Raw genomic sequence first — 24,835 nt, forward strand, 5'->3', positions numbered from 1 at the left:
AGTAAAACAGCTAACCAAACCAAACAACCTTAACTCTTAAATAAGGGTAAGGTTAACAATGTACTTTTATAGTCATATAAGTTGTTGCATGGTATTCAAACAGGTCAGGTTAGTTGCACACAGGTACACACAGTCTGTCTATCAAGCAGGGTAGCTAATCTCTGTCTATGGTAAAAGAAGCAACGTTAGCAAGCAGGTTAGCTATCCATTTCTGATAGCAGACTATGCACAGTCAGTAACTAGCAGAGGAAATTCATAAACTGCTATATGTTCCACTCAACCATTTCCAGGACATAAAGCAGTCAACACTCATTATCTCCCTGGGATCCCAGGCTAATGGGGATTTCCCTTATAGCAGATCCACAGACACACACACACACACACACCCACTCACACTGAACACACAGCTCACATGCGCTCTTTTCAAGTATATGAGCACACCTATGCACACACACACATGCACGCACAGCCTTGCCATGGATCAGCAATTCACAACTTACTCTACAAATCACCGTACAAGACAGAGTGCCTTGATTTGCTTGTGCCAAAGTCTGCTTCCAGTTCAATTATGACAGTGCTTATCTGCCATTATGGTACTATACCCTGCTGCTCTTAAAAGAGAAATACAGAAATCTGCCTGTCTTAAGTGTTTTTTGATATTATGTGAAGTTCTATTCAATAAAGTACAGTTCAGTTCACTATAAACTTCATCTAGGCACTTATATATTTCAACATGCACAATTTGTTTTGTCCAAAAAGGGATCAATGCATTATTTAATATGCAGGGAAATTGGCAAATCCAGCAGTGGAGGGATGGCAGCTATTGCATTGCCTTCTTCATCTGAACAACCCACTTGGCATCTCTATTGTTTCCTGTTCTTTATCTGCTAACAGCAGTGCCAATGGCCCTCCAGCCCTGGAGAAGCTACTATGGAGGTCAAACACTGGATTGGGCTGACATCTGCTGGTAGGAGGGACAACACCTCTGCACACCAATAAGCCTCAACCAAAGTGATATCACTGCCTGTCTTCTATTTTACTGGCTTGTTCTGTGTCAAATGGAAACACTGGGCCCCAGGCCTCGGATTAAATGGGCTTAATGATGAATAGAGGTATGGATCCGCCTCCAGATTGTAATGGGGTGGGGTAGACATCTGACTAGGGGGCTTTCGGTACTACAACCCCCTCCTAGCCAGGAGAGGGAGAGGACCAGTTGTGCACAAATACCAGCATCTTCATTCCATGGCAGGGTAAATTTCCAAATTAATAAAGGCTTCACGGTGCTGGGTAAAATATAGTAACAGCAATAACAGCAGATAACCTAATCTAATATAAGACCACTGTATCTTAGCAACCTTGTTAATTCTGAGAGGAGCAGTGGGGTAAGCAGCAGAAGCACCGCATCCATCATCAAAGACACACCCAGCAGCAACACACACACACACACACACACACACACACACACACACACACACACACACACTCCAATTACTCACAAACTCTCATGCACATGCTATCTTACCATTAGCCACTATCTCAATCACACTGTGATGCAGATGAATGCATACACATGTGCAGGGCTACACACTCAGGCACATACACACAGATCCTCAGGCTTACTGTAAGCAGCCGGGAGAATGGAGGGGGTGTGGAGCGGAACAATGGGATCCTAATCGTTGGGCTGCATTTCAAAGCCTCTCCCCTCTACAACACTGTTTCTAGATAAGATTTCAAAATGCTATTTATATCCGCGGGGAAAGGAGCCAACCAGCGGCTTGATTTTCATTTATTTGAAGTCAAATCTAAATTGGGGTGGAGTTACATAATGCAAGGAGTGCGACACTCCACCTGCTACTGCCAAGTCAGCCATTGAAGAACACTACGGAGGGAAACAGCCCAAAAAAAGATGCACTGGGCCCACACTATTACTGCAGCTAATAATTACTCTATCGGCTTAATAATCATTGCTTACTACGCCAAAGGAGCCCGGCTCATCCGTGTGGGTACAGCAGTGGGCCGATCCGCATCTCAAATCCAAACCTACTCCAGCGTAACCAGGCCAAAATCCAGCATCCATGCTGAGCCAAGGACAAAACAACACAGCACAACATGGCCCAGTCCCCCCCCCCCCCCCCCCCCCACGCACCAGATGTGCAGGGTAGCAAGACAGAGAGGGAGAGACAGCTCTGTTCTCCACAGCTGTGTCCCAGGCAGGGCCCATCCCTGGCCCTGGCTCCCCCATCTCTCTCCCATCCCTGTTTCCCTGGAGAGGAGAGGCAGCTCCATCCCAGCCTGAGTAAAGAGGGGGGAGGTGAGGTGCAAGGGTGGACATGTGGAGTTGAGGTAGGGTGAGCTGGAGCCTAACCCTGTCAGGATTAAGAGACCAATTCACACTAGATGAGAGAGAGGGGGAGAGAGGGGAGCATCGGTGGGAATCTGAACGCAAAGAGGGAGGGGAAGGGGAAGAAGGGCAGGGTAGGAAGGAGGGAGTATTAAGGTAGAAAGAGAGGGGAGAGAAAATGAGGAGAATAGATAGATGCAGGGGAATTAATAAAAACACATGAGATGGGGGCAGGCAAATGAGAGTGAAAGTAAGGAAAAGTAACCGAAAGAGAGGGGAGGGAAGATGAAGGAGACAAGGGAAGGCCCAAACAAATATGCAGGCCAGAGAGAGTTCAACCACACACGGTGTCCCTCCACAGATATATTGAACCATGTAGGTACTTTGGTAGCAACGGTTTCAACTTCTCAACAATCATAAAATGATGTGTCTGTTAACAGTGCAGACACCCACATGGGTAATAGTTGGAGGGAAATTCATAATTTGAGAGCAAAGTGTGAATGATCACAGATAGTTGCGCAAAATGTATGAAAGAACCTTTAAGACCCCATTTACACATGCAATCTTTATCTGGATAGCCTATCTGGATAATGATATCTGATCATGAGCTTCCATTTACACCTGCTATTAATAAGCCTTTTCATTATCTCCATTCTGCTCGCATTGTGATTGGATCTAATAGGTGGGCATAGTTATCATTTACAGGCAATGTCAAGCAATGCTGTTGTATGGGCTAAAAAAAAAATCTGTATGGTTGCTGTTTTCTGGACAGCGTGAGACAGCAGGATGAGGTAGAGTTCGGTGACCTTATAACTTGCGGGGCAGAATTGTTTTATCAAGAATGTAACTGCACTGTACAGATTGCGTTCATGCCTGGCTGACCACCTCCAGATGTGGCTTTGCTGATCCAGTTACATAACATTACATTCTAATTGCAATGCACCCTGTCTGCATTTACTGGTATTCACATGTGTTTTTCTTTATCCAGATAAGATATCCAGATCCAGATGTTAACACCAGGTGTATGGTCTCTGAGACTTACAGGCTTTAATATGCTTTGGCATGTCTATTTGGGATATGTACATATAAAGTGTGTGCGAGGGTGATGAATGCTAAAATGTTGATTAATGGATTAATCAATCAACAGAAAACTGATTGACAATTATTTTGACAATTAGTGAATCATGGTAGTCATTTAACAAGCACAACAACAGCCTATTCTTTTGGCCACTGAGAAACTCTGCCGGAGAAGTTTAATAGGTTTAATGGCCTTGTTCAAGGGCACCTGATTGGTTGTAATGACAAACACATTTCCTTGTTTTACATCATTACAAATGGACTATTGTTAGGTTTCAGGCTGATGCAAAACAAGACATTTTTCACAATGTTGTGACATATTATTCACCAAATATTGATTTATATAAAAGTAATTCATAGATTAATTGATGATGAAAATAATCAATATTTGCAGTCCTATGTGTGTTGTAAGTAATCGAAAGAGTGAGATAGATTATGCTGACCCTGAGTTTTCACCCCAGCTCAGGAGTCCTACTGCCACTGTCACTCTCCACTGGCTGGAATAAATAAAACATGAGAGAGCCTGAACCCCAATACGGGCATACTTAGTCAGCATCTTGGTTCAGAAACCAGTAATACATACACCCATCGCAATTAACAAGCAATCACTAACAATCAGAGCACAAGGCACCAATCTTAGTAGTGTAAGTATGGTTTTCACCTGCTCATTGCAGGTCCAATAACTATCCACAGACTGCTTTTAAGGGATCTACCCCAGTCAACCCACTCTAAGTCACTTTCTCACACTCTGCATAGCACTCACCTGAACCTCTCTTTATCATCCAAATATCAGTGAAAAGCCAGAGACTGCAGCACCCTACCGCCTGCAGCTCTCCACAAAGGCTTCTCGTATTGATGTTTTATTAACACGGCCATAAATATTGAAAAGACACTTACTAATGAAGCCACGGAGAAAAGTTCCAGAGACAATTTACAGTGTGGGGGAATACAGGGACCTTGTATATGGCACCTTACACCCCTTTTTCTACCTTCCTTCTCCTTCCTCTCATTTCCCACGCCATTGCTGGAATGCCCCTGCAGCTCCAACATCCCCACCCACATGCACTTTCCCTTCAACAGCCCCCCATATTCTTCCCCTTCTGTGTTGTTCTTGTTGTAAGAAATCGATGGATTGGAGGGGCTTGACGATCTGCCACACCCCTTGCGAATATTAATCATACATCACAGGCTCTGAGCATAATGAGGCTTGTTTCTAACGACAACAGAAGTGATGAATGTGTCTGTGGCTTCGAATGGCATTATCATATAGCCAGGCAGGAGTAATGTATATTTGTGTGTGCATGTTGTATGTAAAGGTTGGGCGGGTGTGTGGCTGTGGGTGGATGAGGTATCACAGCTTTTCCCCCATGTAGCATGACATTTTGATGGCAGAGGGCCCACGGCAAGCCAGCTCTCCGTGGCATTTCAAACAGCTGTTTACACACACACACACACGCGCACACACACACACCCCTATGCACAAGCGCAAAAATGTGCACTTCTGTGTTTTCTGAGCACATGAGTGCATGCACTGGTATATGCAATGCATGAGTGCAGCCATTCATCTGGTTACTATAAAAGCCATAGTAGATGCCATTTCAAGTATCTGTGAGTGTAAGATGGAAAAAAAAAAAAAAGAAGGAGCATTTGACTAATAGTACACATTAGGTACGAGGTGGTGATACTGAGAAACTGTGACACTGTTTACAAGGGTGGCAAATTGGTTATGATGATGCTGCAGTGATTTTACTACAGATTCATGTGAGCCACCAGGGTAAAGATGTCAGATATGAGAATAAGGATCAGTTCACACACAATGCAAAAGTTAAAAAGTTTGGATTTTATTTGACCAGTTTTGAGATGTATATCTGAGATTTCTCCCCCAACACTGATACAGTGGATGTTTTTTTAAATTAGGCCTATTGATATGATAATGCATGATGTCGGGCGTTCTTTCTGCATTTAGGACAACAAAATCAGCTACATCATTTTTTGAGTACAGACTCTGGATTTTAGAGGGCACAACCCCAAAAAACAGCCTAAACTTTCAGAATTAATGTAAAGTAGCTTCAGCTGCTTTAATGCACCAGTGGTCATGTTGATGCTTTTTTACCAAGGAAAGTGGTGGTCAACACAAGCTATCGCTTAATAATTATTTCCTCTATAAAAAAGGAGGGTATTTCCCCAACTAGGAACAGGCCCCAAAATTAAACTGGCTATTGGAACCCAACCCTAAGAAAAAGTATCCTACTGTAGTTATAATCCACAGAAGATGCTTTTTGATAGGCTGCACTTCTTTGGTAGAGAGTAGTTCAAGTGAAAACTGAAAGATGTTGCTGTTGAATTTAATTTTCTAAACTGTAAGCATCCCAAAATAAATACCACTTAACTCCATTGGTATTGGTCTAGGTGTAGAAATAGCAAAGACAAATATCTCCAAACTTTTGCATGCATGTTGACATACAGTCAAAACTTTGGACATACTTCTTCAAGGGGATGAGAAGGTATGTTTGAACTTCTGACTGATACTGTGGTGGGGTTTTTTGTAATTCTGCAGCCCACAAACATAATGTAAAAGGCAATGTGGCTAATATCATGATAGGCAGACAAAGATAAATGAATTCACACCTAACTGCCATAGTCTTTCCTTTTATTTCCAACTTAGCTCCGTGTGTTATCTATGGCTGCTCCATTAGTGAGCCAGGTACCATTCTCTTGTTAGAAGCCAAAATGAGCTAGAGAGCAGCTCTATTGATTTCAATAGAAATGTGCTTACACTGTCATCAATATAGCCATACATTTCTGATACCTCCCGTTAGAAGCTTCCCTCCACTCCCCCCGTCTGCCTCCACATCCCTTCGTCTCTCTCCCCCTCCTCCTCCTCCTCCTCCTTCATCCTTCGAAGCTGCTGATGCAGGAAAACCCAGGGCTGCACCAGTGCAACCACGGCTTAGCTACACATTCCAGTTTGCATCCTTGAATGAGCTGTGTGAATCCACAAGGAAAACTCAGCTCATTTATTTCACTTCACTCAATATGACCAAAGATAGACGGGTTGGGGCTGAAATGGATAGCTATTGGCTAACATTAGCGATGGGGCTCTTTATCTGTTGGCTTTTAGGGTTTGTAGTGAAACGTATGTGCCGAGGCCTAATCAGATCAGGTATTGATTGATCTTCATAGAGGAAGCTTAATGTTCTCTCTGCTCCTCTGTGATCTCTCACTCAAGGGAAAGAGGAGAGGGAGGATCACAGGTGGAGGGAAAGGTAGGGAGAGGTCAACTGTTATGGTGTAGCTGCAGTCACTTTAAGGGGGTCAAGGTTAGACTGGCAGATGGCCATCCAGAATCAATGGCAGGTTTTTGATCAAAGCTGAGGGTCACACTCATGCTGACCAGGGGAATCGTTTGATGGACAAGGTAAATGCACATCCACATCCCCAACCCTGATTGGGACAAACAAGTCTCGAGAGATGCAGCTGTCAAGTCGATTTCTGGGGCGGGAGACATGACCATATTGTAAGTGACACATTGTTCACTAAGTGGAAAGTTAATCTAAACTGCATCTCCACAGGGTCCCCATGTGGCGAAGATGGCAGCCTCATCATCGTCTGGTCCACCGGCTGCCCTCCCCATGACCAGCCCCCGCTCACTGTCCACAAATCCCATTTCATGCCAGCCACGCTTCTGAAAAGGCAAAACAAAAGCCCGATCAGCACAGCTGCGGCTTTAGCACATTGTGCCGACAATCATCGTGAAATCAGTGGAACAAAGAAAAGCGGAACTCTGCAGCACCCAAAACTATGCAGCGGTGCATCAGGCAGCATTAAGCTAAGGGTACGTCTGACTGCGGCTTCTTAGAGAAGCTTCTGTTTCCTGAAGGTCAATAATTACATCTCCAACAACACCTCCATCAAGCACAAAGAGCAATTTCATGTCAAGTGAACACATTTTTTTCTGTCAAAAAATGACTTGCCTCAGTGTCCCAAGTATTATCCCGTCATAAACAGTTACACTAGAGACACTTCCATCAAGGAATTTACCATTTATGAAAAATGTTAAATTACCCTTAGATTTGACTGAAAAGGGACAACTCTTTTAGCTTTTAAGGAATCAAAAAAGCAACAAAGTACTGGGAAAACTAAACCTTACTTTATAAAAAACATACATAAAAATTACAACTTTGTTAAAATGACAAAAACTTCACAGAAATAACGAGGTTAGGGTGGTCAAAGGATCAAAGCAAGATGGCAGAGGTTTCATATGACTAGGATTGGACGTAACTAATCAGCTGGTTGCCAAACAGCTGATGAATGAGTCAATGATTGTTAAGCATGAATCAAGCAGCTGGGGCTAATCAGCTAATGCAAGCTCAACTTCAGAGCTCTGCCCGAACTGACACTGCGCGCTCCATTACTTTAAAGCAAAACTTATACTCGCCAAATCCACATAGCCCCGAGTGTCTGCACTGTTACGCATGACAAATTCTGTCATCTGTCCACATCCATAACATAAGGGTCTGACTGATCATATGAATGCATCTGCCTCTACAGACACCTGATGCAGTGGAAACAGAACGGCTGTCTGTTTCATAATATGTCAGGGTCTTGAGAAGTCTTGGGAAAGAAAAGTATGTATGTCCCTTTTCTGCTGTAACAGTTAAATCAATTTAGCTAATTCTGATTGGTTGATCCACACAAAATGAGTCTATTTTTGAAGCAAAAATGCACTTTTTGGACTGTAGGTTAAACAAAACCTGAAGACCTGAAGTTACCTGAAGACCCTATCTTAGGCTCTAGAAAACTGTGATTGGTATTTTCATTGTTAATGGACCAAAAAATTCATAGATCCATTTAAAAATGAATGAACAGAGTAACAAAAATCATTCTTAGTGAAAACTGCACCGCGCATACACTCCAGTGCATCCGGCGGGATCTCCTAAAATGACGCAAACATGCAGTGTAGTCTCTTGCAGGAAGTATACTGCTGTGCTGTTCCACAGTCATATTGTCTGAAGTGCATCCTTTGTTGAGAGTCGCAAACACACAGAGGAAATGAACTCCGATGGATTAAAGTTACAATCAGAGCGTTCCACACATTGCCAATGTTTGTTGATGTGTTTGTTAATGTGTGAGTGGGTGGGTGAAATACATGTGTGTATTCGTGTGCATATGGGTGTGTGTGCATGAACCATTCGACTCCCCTTATTTCCCAGGATGCAGAGTTTCACATGCCCACACACAAGCACGCACACACACACACACACACACACACACACACACACACACACACACAGGGAGTGCCCCGGGCCCGGCTGTACTAATGAAGCAGCCTGTAAGCAGCTACCTTCATTACATTCAATCCTCTGGACAGTGTCAGCAATTACATTGCAGCTTCCCACTGTCAGAGCTCACACACATACAGCCGTCCACACAGACAAACAGATAGACAGACAGACAGACACAGACACAGGCACACACACTCAAAGAGACATTTGTTTTTAGGCTCAACTATGTAAAACCCCCCAAACCCCTCACCTCAACAGGCTCAAGCCCACCACCACACCAGCAGAGCCTCTGTGACATCTCTCTCTCTCTCCTAGCCTCACTGTGTGAAGCTGCCTGGGGAAGCTGCCTAATAGAGTGCTCCAATTGCCATATTTCACACATCTCATCACTTATCCCACTGAGACACGCATACATGTATATGTCAGTGCAGGGGCAACCGAGAGGGAAGCCCCTGGAGGAGTCAGAGCATCCAGGGACCTTTCCAGGAATTGTTTTGACTGTGATGCTTCAAATCAAACTTGTGGCCTCTTATCATTAGGCAGATATGTATGGAGATAAATGAATGAAAAATCAAGAGACTCAAGATTTTCTAATATATGTGATGATACGTAAAAAAAACAATCCAAATGTATCTTGTCCAAAAATAGTGACAATGCATTATTATGATTTGCTAGAGTGTGAGTTAACGTCTTTGGATAGCTGTTGTGTCTGACCAACAGTCCAAAAGTTCACATAACTATCATATATAGCAAAGAAAAACAGCAAACCCACACAAAAGAGCAGCTGGAACCAGCAAAATTCTGTAAGAAATGACTAAAACCTTCAATCAATTATCAAATAGCTGCCAATTCATTTTCCTGTCAGTCAAGCAATTAATTAGTCAGCTAATTGTGTCCACCTGGCTTGAATAAATCTTATGTACAGTACATATCTTTTCAATGTGATCTAAAATTTTCTTTTTAAATACTAAAACAAAGTGACATTTGGATGTGGAGTTTTGACTAGACCTGCAAATAATTATTTTCATTATCATTTAGCCTGTTGATTATTTTCTCAAATAATCAGTAAGTGATTTTGTCTATAAAATCTTCAGATTCTTGTTTTGTCTGACCACCAGTCTAAAAATTACTATTGTTAAAGAAATTGTTTGATTATCAAATTGGTTTCTGAATCATTCTATGTGAATGGATTAATGCTTTCAGGTCTTGTCTGGAGTCTTTTCCTCCACAAAGCAATGTTGCATTTAAGTGCTGTTGGCTTACTCAGACACATGGCTTTTCAGTGCATTCATGTTCAATTTCCAAGTGGGTCACTAGTAGAGACTTATTTCTCTCCATAAATCTCCTGCCACAATGAGAGAAGATGGAATAAGAAAGAACAGGTGGGGCAATGAAGCAGAACAGAGGAAATTGAGTGAGAAACTCCCTGACTCACTCTATCAAATGTATACAGTCATGCGCCGAGATTGGAAAACCACCAGTCATGCTTATTGTGAGACCATAAATGATGCAAAAGGGCAACAAAGCTGTCAAATTATGCCTTGTCATGTCAATCAATCTGGTTGTTGCGTGTATATGTTCAGAGCATTTGTGGCTGTGATGTGTGTGTGTGTGTGTGTGTGTGTGTGTATGTGTGTGAATGTGTAGGCGGGTGTCTATTAACATTTGATTCCCAGGTGCCATGATCTGAAAGGGTTTTGTGGTAGAAATGGGAAAGGCATGATGCTGAATAATGGAAGAAGAGAATGGGAGAACACCTTGACCACACACACACACACGCCCTAACACACACACATGCACATACACACACGCGCCGGGCTGAGGTCGGGCCATCAAACACACCTTGTTAGGGAGAAGCTGGCCTCCTCCATTATTCACACGTACTGTACATGCTCCCCTTGTGCTGCTCGCTCCCTCGCTTTGCCGGGGAGATGGAGTGAGCTGAGCGCAGACAGACAGCAAAAGGTAAAGAAGTAAGAAAGGTGGACCGAGAAAGAAAGAAAGAGAGGCGAGGAGACAGGGACAAAAATAGCGGGCGAGAAAAAGGGAGATGGTATGAGATAAAATGTGATATATGAGCGGGAAAGGGAGAGTGAGTGTGTTATATTTATCTCTGAAGTCCCAAGTCTTGTAACACTCATCAAACTTGATTTCAATTATCATTGATATGGAATTGATTAGTGAAACTGATGTAAATATAAATGTGTGAGCAAGCCAATGACTGATATAATTACTGTCAATTATGAATGCAACGTTTGCGCTCGTTCCATAGCAACTGTAAACACTGCGGGGAAAAGCCATTTCAAATCAGAGCCATCATACACAGTTGATTTTGGACACTTTTGCACACTCCACTCGCCGCTCAGTGTGCCACCTTCGCATTCACTGGTTCAAAAATAGAAACACTTCTCCCCAATTCAGACGACGATGGTGGTTCCCGGAAGCGTGTGTCACACGCATCAATCAACTCGTCGCACTTCGACATGGCTGGGCTCGTGGCCTCGGGAAGGGAGGGGAGGGAGGAAGAGAGGGAGGGGGGTTTGAACAAGTGACAAGCCAATGGACACCCTGGCAGTGTGTCAAGAAGCAGCAGAAGGGCCGTTGCCAAGGGTGACAGCCAGAAGTCACACGGCGCTACACCTCTTACCAGCGGTGCTTTTCCATCTTCATGGTACAGACACTCGTCTTTGTTCTTATGAATGGCTCCAATGGCACCACATTATGTGCTGCTGAGTGATGCTCCCTCACCTTAAGCTTTTCTATTGGCTGGTATTTGCATGTGTGAATGAAAATTAAAGATGTTGTATTTTGCAGTCATTCACACCTTCCTGGCAAAAAAAAATCAAAGTGTATTGTGTAAATAATTTGCTTGTCATAACTTCACGCTGACTTGCTGTGTTTCTTCCATCTCTTGTGTTTCATCCTGACCCCTCTTCAAACTACACCCTGCTTTCTGTCTCTGTTTGGCAAACAGCAACAAAATGTCGAAATACTGAAAACCTGAGTGATGTTGACATAAATGAAGTGCCCTGTCTCTTCTTGAAGTAAGGCAAATTTAATAGCTCCTGCACTACATGGAAGATCTGAGAGATATTACTCCTCACAGTCCCCCTCTCATCAGCTCCTTAATCCTGTCACTGCTGATGGTCCATGAAGAGAGGAAAGTGTTTTCTTTAATCGGTAGGTCATCTGAATGGTTTCAATCATTTTAAAACTGCATTCTGTCAGCTATATTACATGTACATATTACATGCAACAACTCATTGACTTGTTGATGCATTTAGTTAAATTTTAGGAAAAGAATCAGCCTTTAAGCTCAACTAAAGCTTTATTTCCAAATCAAGATTTCTCAAGTGATTGAGAGGATTTTCTCAGGATTCACTGCCAGAACCACAGTATTCCACATGATTACAACTTTTACACATTGGTGGACTGCTCCTTTAATTTTTCTGATAATCACTTTGTTTTGAAGTTTCCTGTGAACCAAACAACACATCCTAACATTGACTTCAAACTCCCCAGGGAAATTATTGGCCTTTTTTTTTGTTACATGTGAGTGATCAGACAGACCAAGAAAAAAGAAAATCCAATCCCAAGAGCCTCTGAAGATCTGATGATCAAACCATGCCTTGGAGTACTTTAACAACAGAGTAAATTCAACAAAATCTCTAATGAAGTAAGTATGATGAAAGATAAAACAGTCTGTGTGTATATGTGGATCTAATCAGGAAGCATGCATTAATAAAACAGGTGGACGACAGTAAGGACACATGGACAGGGAATAAGCAATATGTTTACTGTCAGGATGTCAGCATTGCACACAAATGATGTGGCCAGCATAAGTACATTTGTAAGACAAATTTCTCATCAGCTTTTCAAAAAAATTTGAATGTCAGATTTTAGCGTAAACTGAAAGTAAAGCCAGGCTACAATGGTACCAGGTGGTAAAAGAGACCCGAGGCTAAAGACTGTTTTATCACATTTGGGGGGAAAAATAATCGATTGTCTGTTTACATCTAAAAAAAAGAGATTTATGCATCCAATTCAATCCAACTGAAATGTTTTATCTCCACGGTAACAGTCATCATTTCTGTAAAAGGAGACAAAGAAGTCAAAAAAATGATGATATACTGATATTACAGCATAAGCAACCAACCACCCAATCAGGTAAAGCAATTCAAATATGTACATTTGTATTCTTGTAATTTCTGTTATGTTTCAGCATTCAAATTAGGCTGCTTTCACGCTTCATAATGGTATGGTTAAAAGAGGTACTGTAACACTGCACTGCTGAGACTGTTAGCATTGTTAGCCTCTGCTCTCAACAAGGAGCTCCCTGTGACATCACCACTCAGTCATCACGTGATAGATGCCAGATACAGTCGAGCTGACCTCCTCTCCTGAGTGAAACATGAGAGAGGTATACATTTCAGACACCTATTAGATGACGACTGATAAAGACGTGAGGCGGTACGGCAGCAGGCTGATGAATCAATGACTTTTTCCAACACCCCCACCCCCCCTTTTCTCTCTTTTTCTTCCCACTCACTCGTCCTTCCTGCATCCTTCGCTCCCTCCGTCCCCCCAGCCCTAATTAACACCTCAAGCCAGGACACAGGATCCAGCGGCAGCAGACCAGGAGAGTGACTCATCAGTTAAAACCCACCGATGTATCTTTTATCTCGATCTCTATCGCCATCACTCAGCGGCTTCTCTCCTCGCACAGGTTATCGCGAGGGACCGACCCAAGCAAAGGAGGGGGGACCCAATCACTGTCGCTCCAGAGTAGTGAGAAAAAAAAGAAGAAGAAAACAACAGGAAAAAAACAAGGTTGCTGGGTGTTTGAGCTCATTGAATTGCACCAGGTTAAACTGCAAATTAATATGTATCCATTTTGTGGAAACTGAAAATAATCATTTAATAATTTGACATTAGATGGAAAATATACACTGAAAATCTGTGTTAAAGCTGTTGAAGGAAGAGATTTTTTTTTTTTAATGTGTGACCAAAAAAAAATCCACCCCATCTAATGGCCGGATTATACCTTTCTGTACAGGTGTTGCTATGGATGATGTAATTCAGTGATTTGTAGTTCAGTGTTCAGATTGAACTAACTGTTGTAGCACAGTCTTAACACTAGGCAAGTGTTGTGCATTGCAATTTCTTATTTACTTTATATTAAATAACATTAACAATAGTCAAGGTTTTGCACAAAATGCCAATGTGGCCAACATTACTGAAAAGCAGAAGATTCCCATTTTTCATAAAACTAGCAACAGAAACATATAAGAAGTCACAGCACAGCCAGAGCAGACCACTCACAGTTATCGCTGGGTCTATGTATATTTTTGAGTTGGTGCCTTTAAAGCTACTATATGTAGAATTAGCCTACATAAAAAAAAACTACTTGTACAAGCGCTAACTGCCTGTGTCATCAATGTAGTTACTGGATGATGGTTCAGACCATAAGTAATTAACCCTAACCCTTTCCCTTGAACTTAATAAAGCTAATATTAACTCTTTGTTTTAGGTGAGTTGAAGGGTAAATGATATGATATGATAAATGATCGCTATATGGCAAAGCTCATGAACAAACAGGACATTGCCAGTTTCTGCAAGGTGACTGTGTGACTGAGCAATAAATGGAAGACATTATCACTTCAAACAGTTATCAGCTAATGCTAACCAACACAGGCGGTAAGTATGCAGTATAATTATGCTAATCACAGACAGCTAAAAGAATAAAAGGACACCCGCAGCAGCAGACATGTTTGGGAAGTCCCTTAAACAATGTTAAATTTCCAGCAACTTAACATGCATTAAAAGCTTTATATTAGATTTGACAATTAGCTTTATATGCACAGGAGAAATACAGTAGGACTCCTCTTGCTAAAGCCTCACTGGGAATTGTTTTAGGGAGGCGAAATCTATGGTCCCTTAACAACAGACGTACCATATTTTCTAAAATTAAAAGATGGTAGTCAATTAAAAGCCCGGTTTCTGATAATGGTCAGAGGTGTGGTTGAAACAAACAAATAAAGGCCTGCCCCAAATACAGGCCTGTGAAAAACAAGGGTCTATAAACCCCTGGTGCCTGTTATGTGAAGTGCATGCCAGTTACAGCTAGGGTAGGTAATGTACTGAACTGTAGTATTTTTTTAATATTTGTTGAAATTCTCTGTATATCCTCACTCTGACAATAAAAAGAAATAAATCCAGTATCTGTGGGTTGTGTAGTTGTATTGTCTGTCACAAAAGCGTCTGATCATTCCATTCAGCCCTATTAGACACGCTAACTGTACCTACCCATCTACCAGTGTGCAATCATTGCATATGACTAGGCCTGTCATCGACTTATCATACAATAACGTAATTATCAACATCATTGTGTTTTTATGGAAGCTTAGTGCCCACTGTCCAATCCCACCCCCCGCCCCCCTTACATTACTATGCTATTATATTATCATTAAATCAGTGGTATAAAATGTCTTCAAATGACAATAATATTGGTTATCGCGATTATTTCTGAGACAATATATCGTCCAATGAAAGCAGTTATCATGATAGACCTACGTGTGACTTGAGTCTTTCACAGGGGTGACGGACAGTTTGGAGGACAGGTGAGCAGTGGGATACAGATGGATAGCATGAATTGCATAAGGAGAGAAAAAAAAGATGAGAATATCAACAGAAAGCAGAATGAAAAGCAATGTGTGATCATCGGACTACTGCCTGTAATGCGGGAGAAAATGAACAGCGCAATCTAATCAACAACGCCAGAAACTTTTGATGGAAGTGTACAGGGCCCCCAGAAGTGAAATGCGATATCCCTTGAATTCAAGCGAAATTGTGACACTCATTACTTTTGTGGCGGACTTCAAACAGGTGAGAGGCGGTCCTATTTACCGTTAACTGTTTACTAAAGGTTGTTATGCCTTGTGTGTGTGTGTGAATTAGGGCTGAACGATATGGACAAAATTTCTTATCTCGATATTCATGCCAGATATCACGATATCGATACGATATGACGATATGGAGGATGATTTATGTTTTGGCACAAAATTAGATTCTGCACTGCCACCGGCCGCATTATCTTCCGCACTCATGTCTCTTTTCTTCCGTTTCGATTTCCCCGCTGTGAATGTCCTGTGTGTGTGGCTGTGTGGGTCTCAGACTCCGTCTCCCTCACTCCAACCCTCCTATTGGTTGGCTTCAGCTGTCGATCAACAGCAAGCATGAAATAAGCTTTGTGGTTGGCTGGCCGTAGTGGTGCGTTCAAGGGCAATCTTAAAAGTAATGTTTATGGAGACTGCTCGAGCTGTACAAGCAGGGCGAGCGCGGCAGAAATATATCGTTTATATCGTTGCTTTTCCGTTATTAATGTCTTGAATGTTCATATCCCGATATAGATACGATAACGATATATCGTTCAGCCCTAGTGTGAATGATTGCATTAACTGTTGTGTTGTGTGCGTATATGAAACACACGTATATTCCTGCCTTCATCTGGTGGGAGGAGCTTATGACAAAGAGGGGCAGGGAGAGACCTGTAGCTTTAAGCGTAAAAAGTGGATGTGACTTATTTGAGTATACGTAAAGTCCTCTAGCTGACAATCACAGAGGGGGCAGGGGGATGGACGAGACACAATATTGTTTAAATATGAGGATAACAGTACATATTTGAATAATGATGTCGGCAGTGACTTTCAGTGAGCATGGGTGACCAGTAACCAGAGTAACCTGACTAAGCCAGCAAGCATATATCCATGAGGGTGCTATATAAAATATGAGCGATAAAAGGCCTCTCTCTAATACAAGCCTGCTTCCAACAAAGGCCTGGTACCCTCAGCAGTTGAGATAAATAAAGGCCCCTCTTAGGCCACTATTAAAGGAAATACTGTAATAGCTTTTGGGATATATTTGACCTGTCACGACCCAGGATGATTTACATCATATAAGCCTAAGTGGTAGGACATAGCTTCTTCACCAACCCGTCAAACACTTACTGGAAGGTGTTACTACTCATTTCAGAATAGTTTCTCCTATTTTTCACCACTATAAAAATAGAAAACAATGGCTCCAACCCCTGCATTTCCCATGCCTGTTTTTCTGTCAAAACAAGATAAGTGCTGACACTAAAAAGCACCAGCAATTCTTTTTTTGCTTACTCCCAAAAATATCGAACGGAATTGTCCTCTTTTTTTTTCTTTTTTTGGCTATGCTAGCCTCCTGTGATTATCACCTCAACTGAATGACAGACTGTAACACTGCTTTGGGCCAGGAGGGAGTGGGAACCGAACAACTCTCCTACACCTACCCATCCAGTCTGGGAATAGCTTTCCAGGCAGCCCCGATGGAGCTCTTCTCTGGAGAGTTGACAAGAGCCTACGAGAGCGGAGGAGACTCTGCTCCTTGTCCGCCAAATACTGTCTGCCTCTTGTTCTAACTTGCATCCCAATTAAAGACTATTTACAGTAAGGGAGGATTATTTCCATGGGCTATGAAAGCAGAGAGAGAAATAGAGTGTGAGAGAGAGAGAGAGAGAGGGGTGTGTGCAAAAGGGGGAGGAGTATATGCTTCTCCCCCAACAATGCACACTCCACTCCCCACTACTCTGCACTGAAAATAATTCCTTTGCAGTGAAGACTTAATTCTCATTCTGTGTTCGTGTCCCTGATCCCGTATTGTCTATTCTGGTCATGTGGTCCGCCTGCCTTTCTGCTGTCCACTGTGACAGCTGTGTGCGTGTGTGTGTATGTGTGATGCACAGAGAGAGAGAGAGAGAGAGAGAGAGTGGTGGTGGTGGTGGTGGTGGTGGGGGGGACAAGAGAAAGAAGGGTCAGCCTGTGTTTTAACTACTGCTACAGTATGAGCCCCACCCATACGAAGGATAAATCCCTGTCTGATCACATGCAAACAAAGGGCGCCGATATTTCCAGCGTCTAAATAAATGCACACAAATAACCCAGGTTCTATTCTCCAACAATGCTACTACTTCCTTTTTATAGCCCATAAAATAACAATATTATTACCACACTGATTTTGGAGCCAGTTGGAAACCAAAGTCAAGGTTAATGCAGGTGACAAAATACAAAATATCCACAAAGACTTGGCTTACAGATGATCTAAAAATACAGGAAATGGATGGAACAAGTGAATGCCAAATTTGTTTTCTTTTTCCCTGTTTAGCTTTTCTGTTCCAAGTATATCCCTCTCATACTAGCATATTGTTGAACAGATGCCCACATATCATTGCAAGGGAACACCCCAGTAGCAGCTTAGAGATGATTCAACCATAGTCAGACACAGAGAGTTGGGTCAAAGTAGGAAAACGGAGGAATAAAATCATGCTAGTGGGTAGACGCACGCCTGGGGCTCACCAATTCCCATTCAAACCACGTATCTTCATATCACCAGTGAACCGAATGTTAACATCTATTTTGTGGTTTTTGTTATCCAGTCATAATGTCAGCTATGTCAGAATATTACGTTTGGCTGTCTCAGCGTTGACAGAGTGGAAAATAGGGAAGAATAATAACGTTGTGATGCTAATGGGAACACAGACGAACCAGTGGTCATGAGGGAGTTAGCGGTGACTTCACAAATATGCAAGTGGGTTGAGTGGTCATCAAGCGCTTGATTTAGGCTCCAGTCATTTCAATAGTTTTTTAACAAGAAAGTCCTATCTGATCTTTCATTCTACATCTTTTTTACGTCTTGTCCCTAAGTGTGTAAAACACTTGTCAAAATAGCCTCCATTTGATGTCCATTTCAGGGACAGCTTTGTAGTTTGAAGGTGTATTTTTGTCATTCCCTGTAGACACCTGGCCCAGTGAAATTACCAATGCTACAGTTGAGTTTAGGTGCAGACAGATTTTCAGGTATCTTTGTGGGTTTTTTTTCTCAATTTCGAATCACAATTTCCTCTTTACCATAGTACTCATCCCTACTAACTGCACTGTTAGCCTGTAGACAGCTATGTGCTACATACAGTACACGTTAAACATATACTGAATCTTTTTCTTTCTTATATTACTTTTTTATCTTTATTTTATTTATATTTTATGAGTCACATAGTTTTAATTTGAGTATTTTACATGTATCACAGTGTGCATTCGTCTCCCAATCTATGTTTACCATCCTGTTCATTTGTCAATCACTTTCAAAGCACTCTGAATTGCATGTACATGTATGAAAGATGCTATATAAATAAAGTTTGATTGATTGATTGACATGTTGCCACCAACTCTTCTTCTTTACAACACAATGATAAGCTACCCAGGAGAGGATAATGTGAATAGAGGTCACGCTCAGGCTGGATCAACCTACATCACAACATGGAAAAATATACAATATAGCATGTTGATATGTCTACTTGTTGTTCAATGCAATTAGAGTCCACTGCTATGTGCTACAAAACATAAACTTTTTTCCTTATATCTAAAACAAGAACTTCAGCAACTGGTTTTCTTTGTTCTTAATTAGTTGGAAACTATATGATCAACATATGATTTTGCTTAAAGTCAGCAAACAATAATACTGAATTATCACCCATACCTTGTTGATACTATCCTCACATGCAGGTACCACAACCAGTGCACTGGAGTCACTAGTTAGGCATAAATATGCTAGGTTTTAATGCAGCCATGGAAAAACATGACACACACATACACACACACACACACACACACACACACACACACACACACACACACACACACACACACACACACTAAAAAACAGTGCTAGTGAGGTGAAGGTATTCTGGGAAATGTAGTCAAACGTGGACAAAGCAGGTTGGGGAAAATGGGGACACCAAAATAGCACATTACGCGACAGTGACAAAAATATCTTGCAGTAGTAAATGTCAGTCTGGTGATGCTGGAACGCTGCAGAGTATCAGTGACTGGAGATTTCCTTTAATTGTAAAACACTTGTCTTGCATAGCAGACAGCAGATTGAGTCATTCAGAAAGAGACGCTGAGAGCAGATTGCTCCATAACCTGGCAGCCACCCATGCCATTCGGTGACAGATGACGGTGTCACATAGTTTTGGTCAAGGTGCTCTGGCATGCTACGGCCACCTCTCGCTGACTTGACTCCTGTTTCTTTAGCGAGCCTCTTTAGCGCCTGAGCTGTTAAGGTGAGCTTGGGACACACTCCAGATATTAAATTATGTGGAAAAGCAGATTAAATAGTTATTATCCCATCTGCAGCCAGACAAGTACACACCAGCAGGCACACATACATGTAAGCAAACTCAGACAAGCAAAGAACATGTGATTTACACCAAAGTGATCTATAATTCTCAACACGTTTGCTATGGGTCTGCGTAGTTATGTTACAGCTCAATATGTATTCATTATCGGTCGTTATCAACATGTGTGGTGTACCTCTCCCACAAACTCTCTGCCCACTTTCCAGCACAGTCCCTCCTCTTTTTAACAAGCCAATGAAATGCAGACCACATACGATTAAGAAACGACCATCACCCCAACAATATGAAAGCTTCCACCCATTCTGTAGAGCGTCACAGAATTAGTTCTACTTAACAGAGGGATTGAGAGAGCGATCTAAATGTGGTTGTTTTGGGAAGCCTGCCTGCCGTCGATTCATGTCTTTCTGATAGACATGTAAGTTTGGAGAGCCGCCCACACGTCCCTGAGCCTCTCTCAGTTGTTACAACCGAGGGAGATAGAAAAAGAGCACGAAAAAAAATAGAAGAGAGAGACACAGAGAGAAAGAGAGAGAGAGAGAGGGGTGGGGGTTAGAGATGGAGACACAGAGTAAGAGAGGAAAGGGAAAAATGTGCGCTGTCTGTCGCAGAGTGGAGCTTCCCTGCCCTGGCTAGTCGTTGGAATATCGGTGCTGAGTGTGTGTCCACGTCTCTTTGAGGACAGGGCTGGAGTTAACACACAAACACACACACACACACACACAAGCAGCCAACATTAATAGGTCTTTCTATGGACTGTGAATCAAGCCACACATCCAACAGCATTCATGGCACATGCATGGAGCACTGTCATATAATATCGTATGGTCCCACACATACACACTGGTTTTATACAGATTAAAAGCCACTGAATGCTCACTCTCGCACACGCTTGCTCTCTCTCTCTCTCATGGCCAGCATCTCTCTCTCTCTCTCTCTCTCTCTCTCACTCTCTCTCACTCTCTCTCTCTCTCTCTCTCTCTCTCTCACTCTGTGTGTGTGTGTGATCATGGGAGGTATGCATACAGTAGCTATATTTGGGGCTGGGGGGATTTGCTAAGCTGTTTTTTCCAGCCAGAGCTCAGAATTAGTACAAAGACAAAGAGCGAAGCAGAGTCACATGCATATGCACATACTGCACATGCAAAGGACACACACACCCATACACAGTACATGCATGTGCACACTCATAGCTGGTGTGAATCCAACATGTGGTATAACCCAACCTGGTTCATATGTGGGTAGAGGGTTTCTGAGAAAAGTCTAGCAGTAAATGTCCAAATTAAGACGTGAAACACTTTCCATGTCTTTTCAAGCCAATACAGATGTTTCTAAATTCATACTATACATCATAGCCAGGCTAGCAAACTAGCATCTCTACACAAAAGTAAATAAATATGTCATGAAAACATTATTTATCTTAGGTGTGTTTATATGGGCGCAACCTTGAGGCCAACTCTTCATTTACGACTGTATCACTCCGCATACGCAAATACACACGCATTAAGAAACGCAGGCACGCATATTTAGTAGAAGTGTGTGAGTGTGGAGCTGAGTGCCCAGACCCTGAGGCGTGCCCAGGGAGAGAGACATGGGACAATTAAAGCTCATGCAGAACGGGAGGGGGGGGGGGGGGGGGACACAAACAAAAAATGACAGATAGCAACTGGGCACTCGTGCATCAAAATACACACAGGCACGCACACACACAGGTAGTCACGAAAAAAATCACACACATCACTGTAGGCTGAGCACAGCATGAGAAGCTTTCATCCACTCCTAACAATGCTCATATTTTCAGTGTGACATCTTTGACAAGTGACAGCCTGTTCACCCCAATTATCCTGTTTCAAGTTTCGTACCTCCTCCTCCTCACAAATAAAGCCAACCCCTTATCCAAATATTTCCACGAAATACATACATTATTTCACACACACACACACACACACACACACACACACACACACACACACACACACACACATTCACTTGGGCACGTCAGCTTCACCTCCCCTGCACTACACTGCACTACTGTGTCCAGGGTCTAAACAGAGATGTCCCCTGGGCTCTGTCACCTGTTAGAAGGATGGGGGGCTAAGTGATGGAGGAGGGTGAGCCAAGGTTTCATCTCCTCCCTAGTGACTGAATGCAGGAGTGGACAGCTGACCTTTGACCCGCGCAGGAAGGAAGATTGAGCACTGCTCCAGACTCCATTAGCATTCTGCTCACATAGGCCCCATACCACAGCAGACTAACGGCATGAACACTGTGGATGGTTCATGCGTTATAGGAGAGATCCAGTCAACCTGAATATTTGGAGCTTCGCTTCCTCGTGGCAGCACGGCAGGGGAGTTTGTGCTCTCAAAATACATCATCTCACATAAATTCCCCCCAATGAGCGAACCACACAGCGGCGGTCTTTGCAGCCACAAGTAATCCTACCATGATTAGATTCCTGAAAGGCGAAAGGGTCAGGTAAAACATGGCAACTTAATGCCACCGTACACTGTTTTGTCCCCGATTTTTCCCCCCACCTCACTCCTTTGATGCTTTGTTTCCCTGACAGTGCAAGCCCTCCTACTCCATATACACACACAAATACATCAAAAAGACAAATAAGCCTGTCGGTTGTGTCTCTCGCGTCTCAACATCGGCATATGTATGCGGGAATTGTCAACACTGCACAGCAAGATCAAACTGGCAATCTGTCACCATGCTGGGGATACAGTTGGGGATTCAAGTGACTGATGACACATAGAGAAATTAACTCCCTCTGATGTGGCGTGGTCATTGATGTAGTATTTGAAAATAAAGGCTAAGGTATACTATGACCTCCAGCTACATGAGGAAAAAACAACATAAAAACAGATCTCCTTAAAACGCCAAATCCTTATCAGGTCTTTCTCAAATTCCATCTTACACAGTTATATCAGACCCCCCGCCCCCCCCCCAAAAAAATGAAGTTTAACTAAAAAGATGTCTAAAGCGACTTGAGATGGGTTTGTCCTCCTCTACATCCCTGGGTGTATCTATCTGATGCAGTATTTACCGTGGTAAGGTCAGTACTGCACTGATTTGTGAGTGACGCTGGATTTCAGCACCACGGACAGCGCTCTGCCTCACTCTCAAGCGCGAAGAGAGGAGGAGGAGGAAGGATGGAAAAAAGGAAGAAAGGAAGGGAAGGAAAGAGGGAAGGAAGGAAGGAGGGTGGTTGTGGTGCTGTTGATGGTGGGGGTTTCCCTGGCAGATTTCAGGAGAGGGTCTACACAGTCATTCCTCCATCGCTACACATCGCCTATCACATCCTCCTTGCCGGATTTCCATACGGAGGAATACCATTATGTGTGAGATCACGGCTTTCATATATTGATCGACCGAGGCTCACACAGGATGGACAGAGAGAAGGAAGAGAGAGGTGGAGGGAGAGAGAGGGAGAGAGAGAGAGGGGGGGGGGGGTATTCCTCTGGACAGCCTTTATCATGCATCCACCCCACCACCATCACCCCCCGCCTCCCCCCCAAAAAAATCTGTTTAATCTACTTTCCGATCATGACAACAACCGCTGGAGTCGCCTCGCGTGATGGTTGGCGATCAGAAACATGACAAAGCAATAGACTACATACACACACACACACACACACACACACACACACACACACACACACACACACACACACACACACACATAAAGGAAAAGAAATGAAGGCCGGCGGCGACCAGATCTAACACCATCCGCAGCCTCATAGCCGCACATTTCATCCAAGAAGCACATAACGTTTCCAACACTGGTAAGAAGTGAGAGACGCGCCGTCATCGTGTTGCATTTAGAGGAATGTCAGGGAGATTTAGCCCGTGTGTTCAGCCCCACCAAACCGAGCCGGAGCCCTTATCATGTGTCATGTAAACTCCTCGGTCGGCGCTGTCTGTCATTCACAAAATAAACCACACAGACTATCATCCGACGTTTACACGCATTGTCACATTTTTTTTTCTCAGATTATCCACTGCTCTTAATGGGCCAAGGATGCGCTCATCATCATCACCATCATCATCATCATCATCATCACCACCACCATCATCAGCATCAGCACCACATCCACATCCACCTTCAGCAACTGTCGTGAGCAACACTTCAAAAATCGCTGTGGTCAGCTGGGTGTCAATAATGCAATCTATAGCCTGAGCATCTTTAAGCAGAGACACAACACACGGTCAGCTGTAGCCTCATTTTCAGCTCTGACAAGCAGATAGGGGCATGAATTATTCAATACACATAAACTGAGCTCTTCTTCAGCAGGGAAAAACGGCTCGGCAAGAAATCTACACGAGCGGACACAAACCAATGCAGAGCCACACATTAAGCCCTTTCACCGCATAAGCACTGGATGTAATGTAGCATGTACATTAATGCATACCGGTAATAGAGACAGATGGAAAGAGAGAGAGTGAGAGAAAGAGAGAAAAAAAGCAAGGCTTTAAATCAGCGTCGCCTTCAAGAGGCTGCAAATACCAGCGAGAGACACCGAGAGCCGCCGCCGCAAAAACCAGCCGACATGTATGAAGATCCGGGCTGACAGCCGGCGGAAATGAATTCATGGAAATATGAGCGAAATATGAAAGAGCCGATGGGCATTTCTGCGTTTACCTGTCAAGACTCCGACCCGGATTTGGTGGTCGTGGTTCGTTAAAATCATCCCGTCTGACGCCATGTTCAGCAGCGCTGTCGCCCGCACCGAGAACTCACGGCAGGGCCCAGAGCCGATCGCATCGAACTTAGTGGGGAGAGGGAGGGGAGGAGGAGGAAGAGGAGGAGGAGGAGGAAGAGGAGGAGGAAGAGATGGAGGAGGGTTGGAATACAGCAGAAAAAAAAGAGGAAAGAAAAAAACTGCCAGACGAGATGAGTTGAGAGCCGAGCAA

At 43.1% G+C, this 24,835-nt stretch overlaps 1 protein-coding gene across 3 annotated transcripts in view; it reads right to left on the reverse strand.

Moving 5' to 3' along the window:
* gphnb (gephyrin b) overlaps positions 1–24,630 on the reverse strand; it is a 92,816-nt gene extending 68,186 nt beyond the window's left edge. For 2 of the 3 annotated variants that reach the window (XM_053336439.1, XM_053336438.1), the window contains exon 1: positions 24,564–24,627. In XM_053336439.1, coding sequence (XP_053192414.1) covers positions 24,564–24,627 — 64 coding nt within the window. Of the gene's footprint in view, positions 1–24,563 lie in introns of all 3 variants that reach the window. The other variant, XM_053336440.1, reaches the window with a different exon arrangement.
* Between the last annotated feature and the right edge of the window lie 205 nt (positions 24,631–24,835).

This window comes from Scomber japonicus, chromosome 17 (assembly GCF_027409825.1).
Source record: "Scomber japonicus isolate fScoJap1 chromosome 17, fScoJap1.pri, whole genome shotgun sequence".
Lineage (NCBI taxonomy): Eukaryota > Metazoa > Chordata > Actinopteri > Scombriformes > Scombridae > Scomber > Scomber japonicus.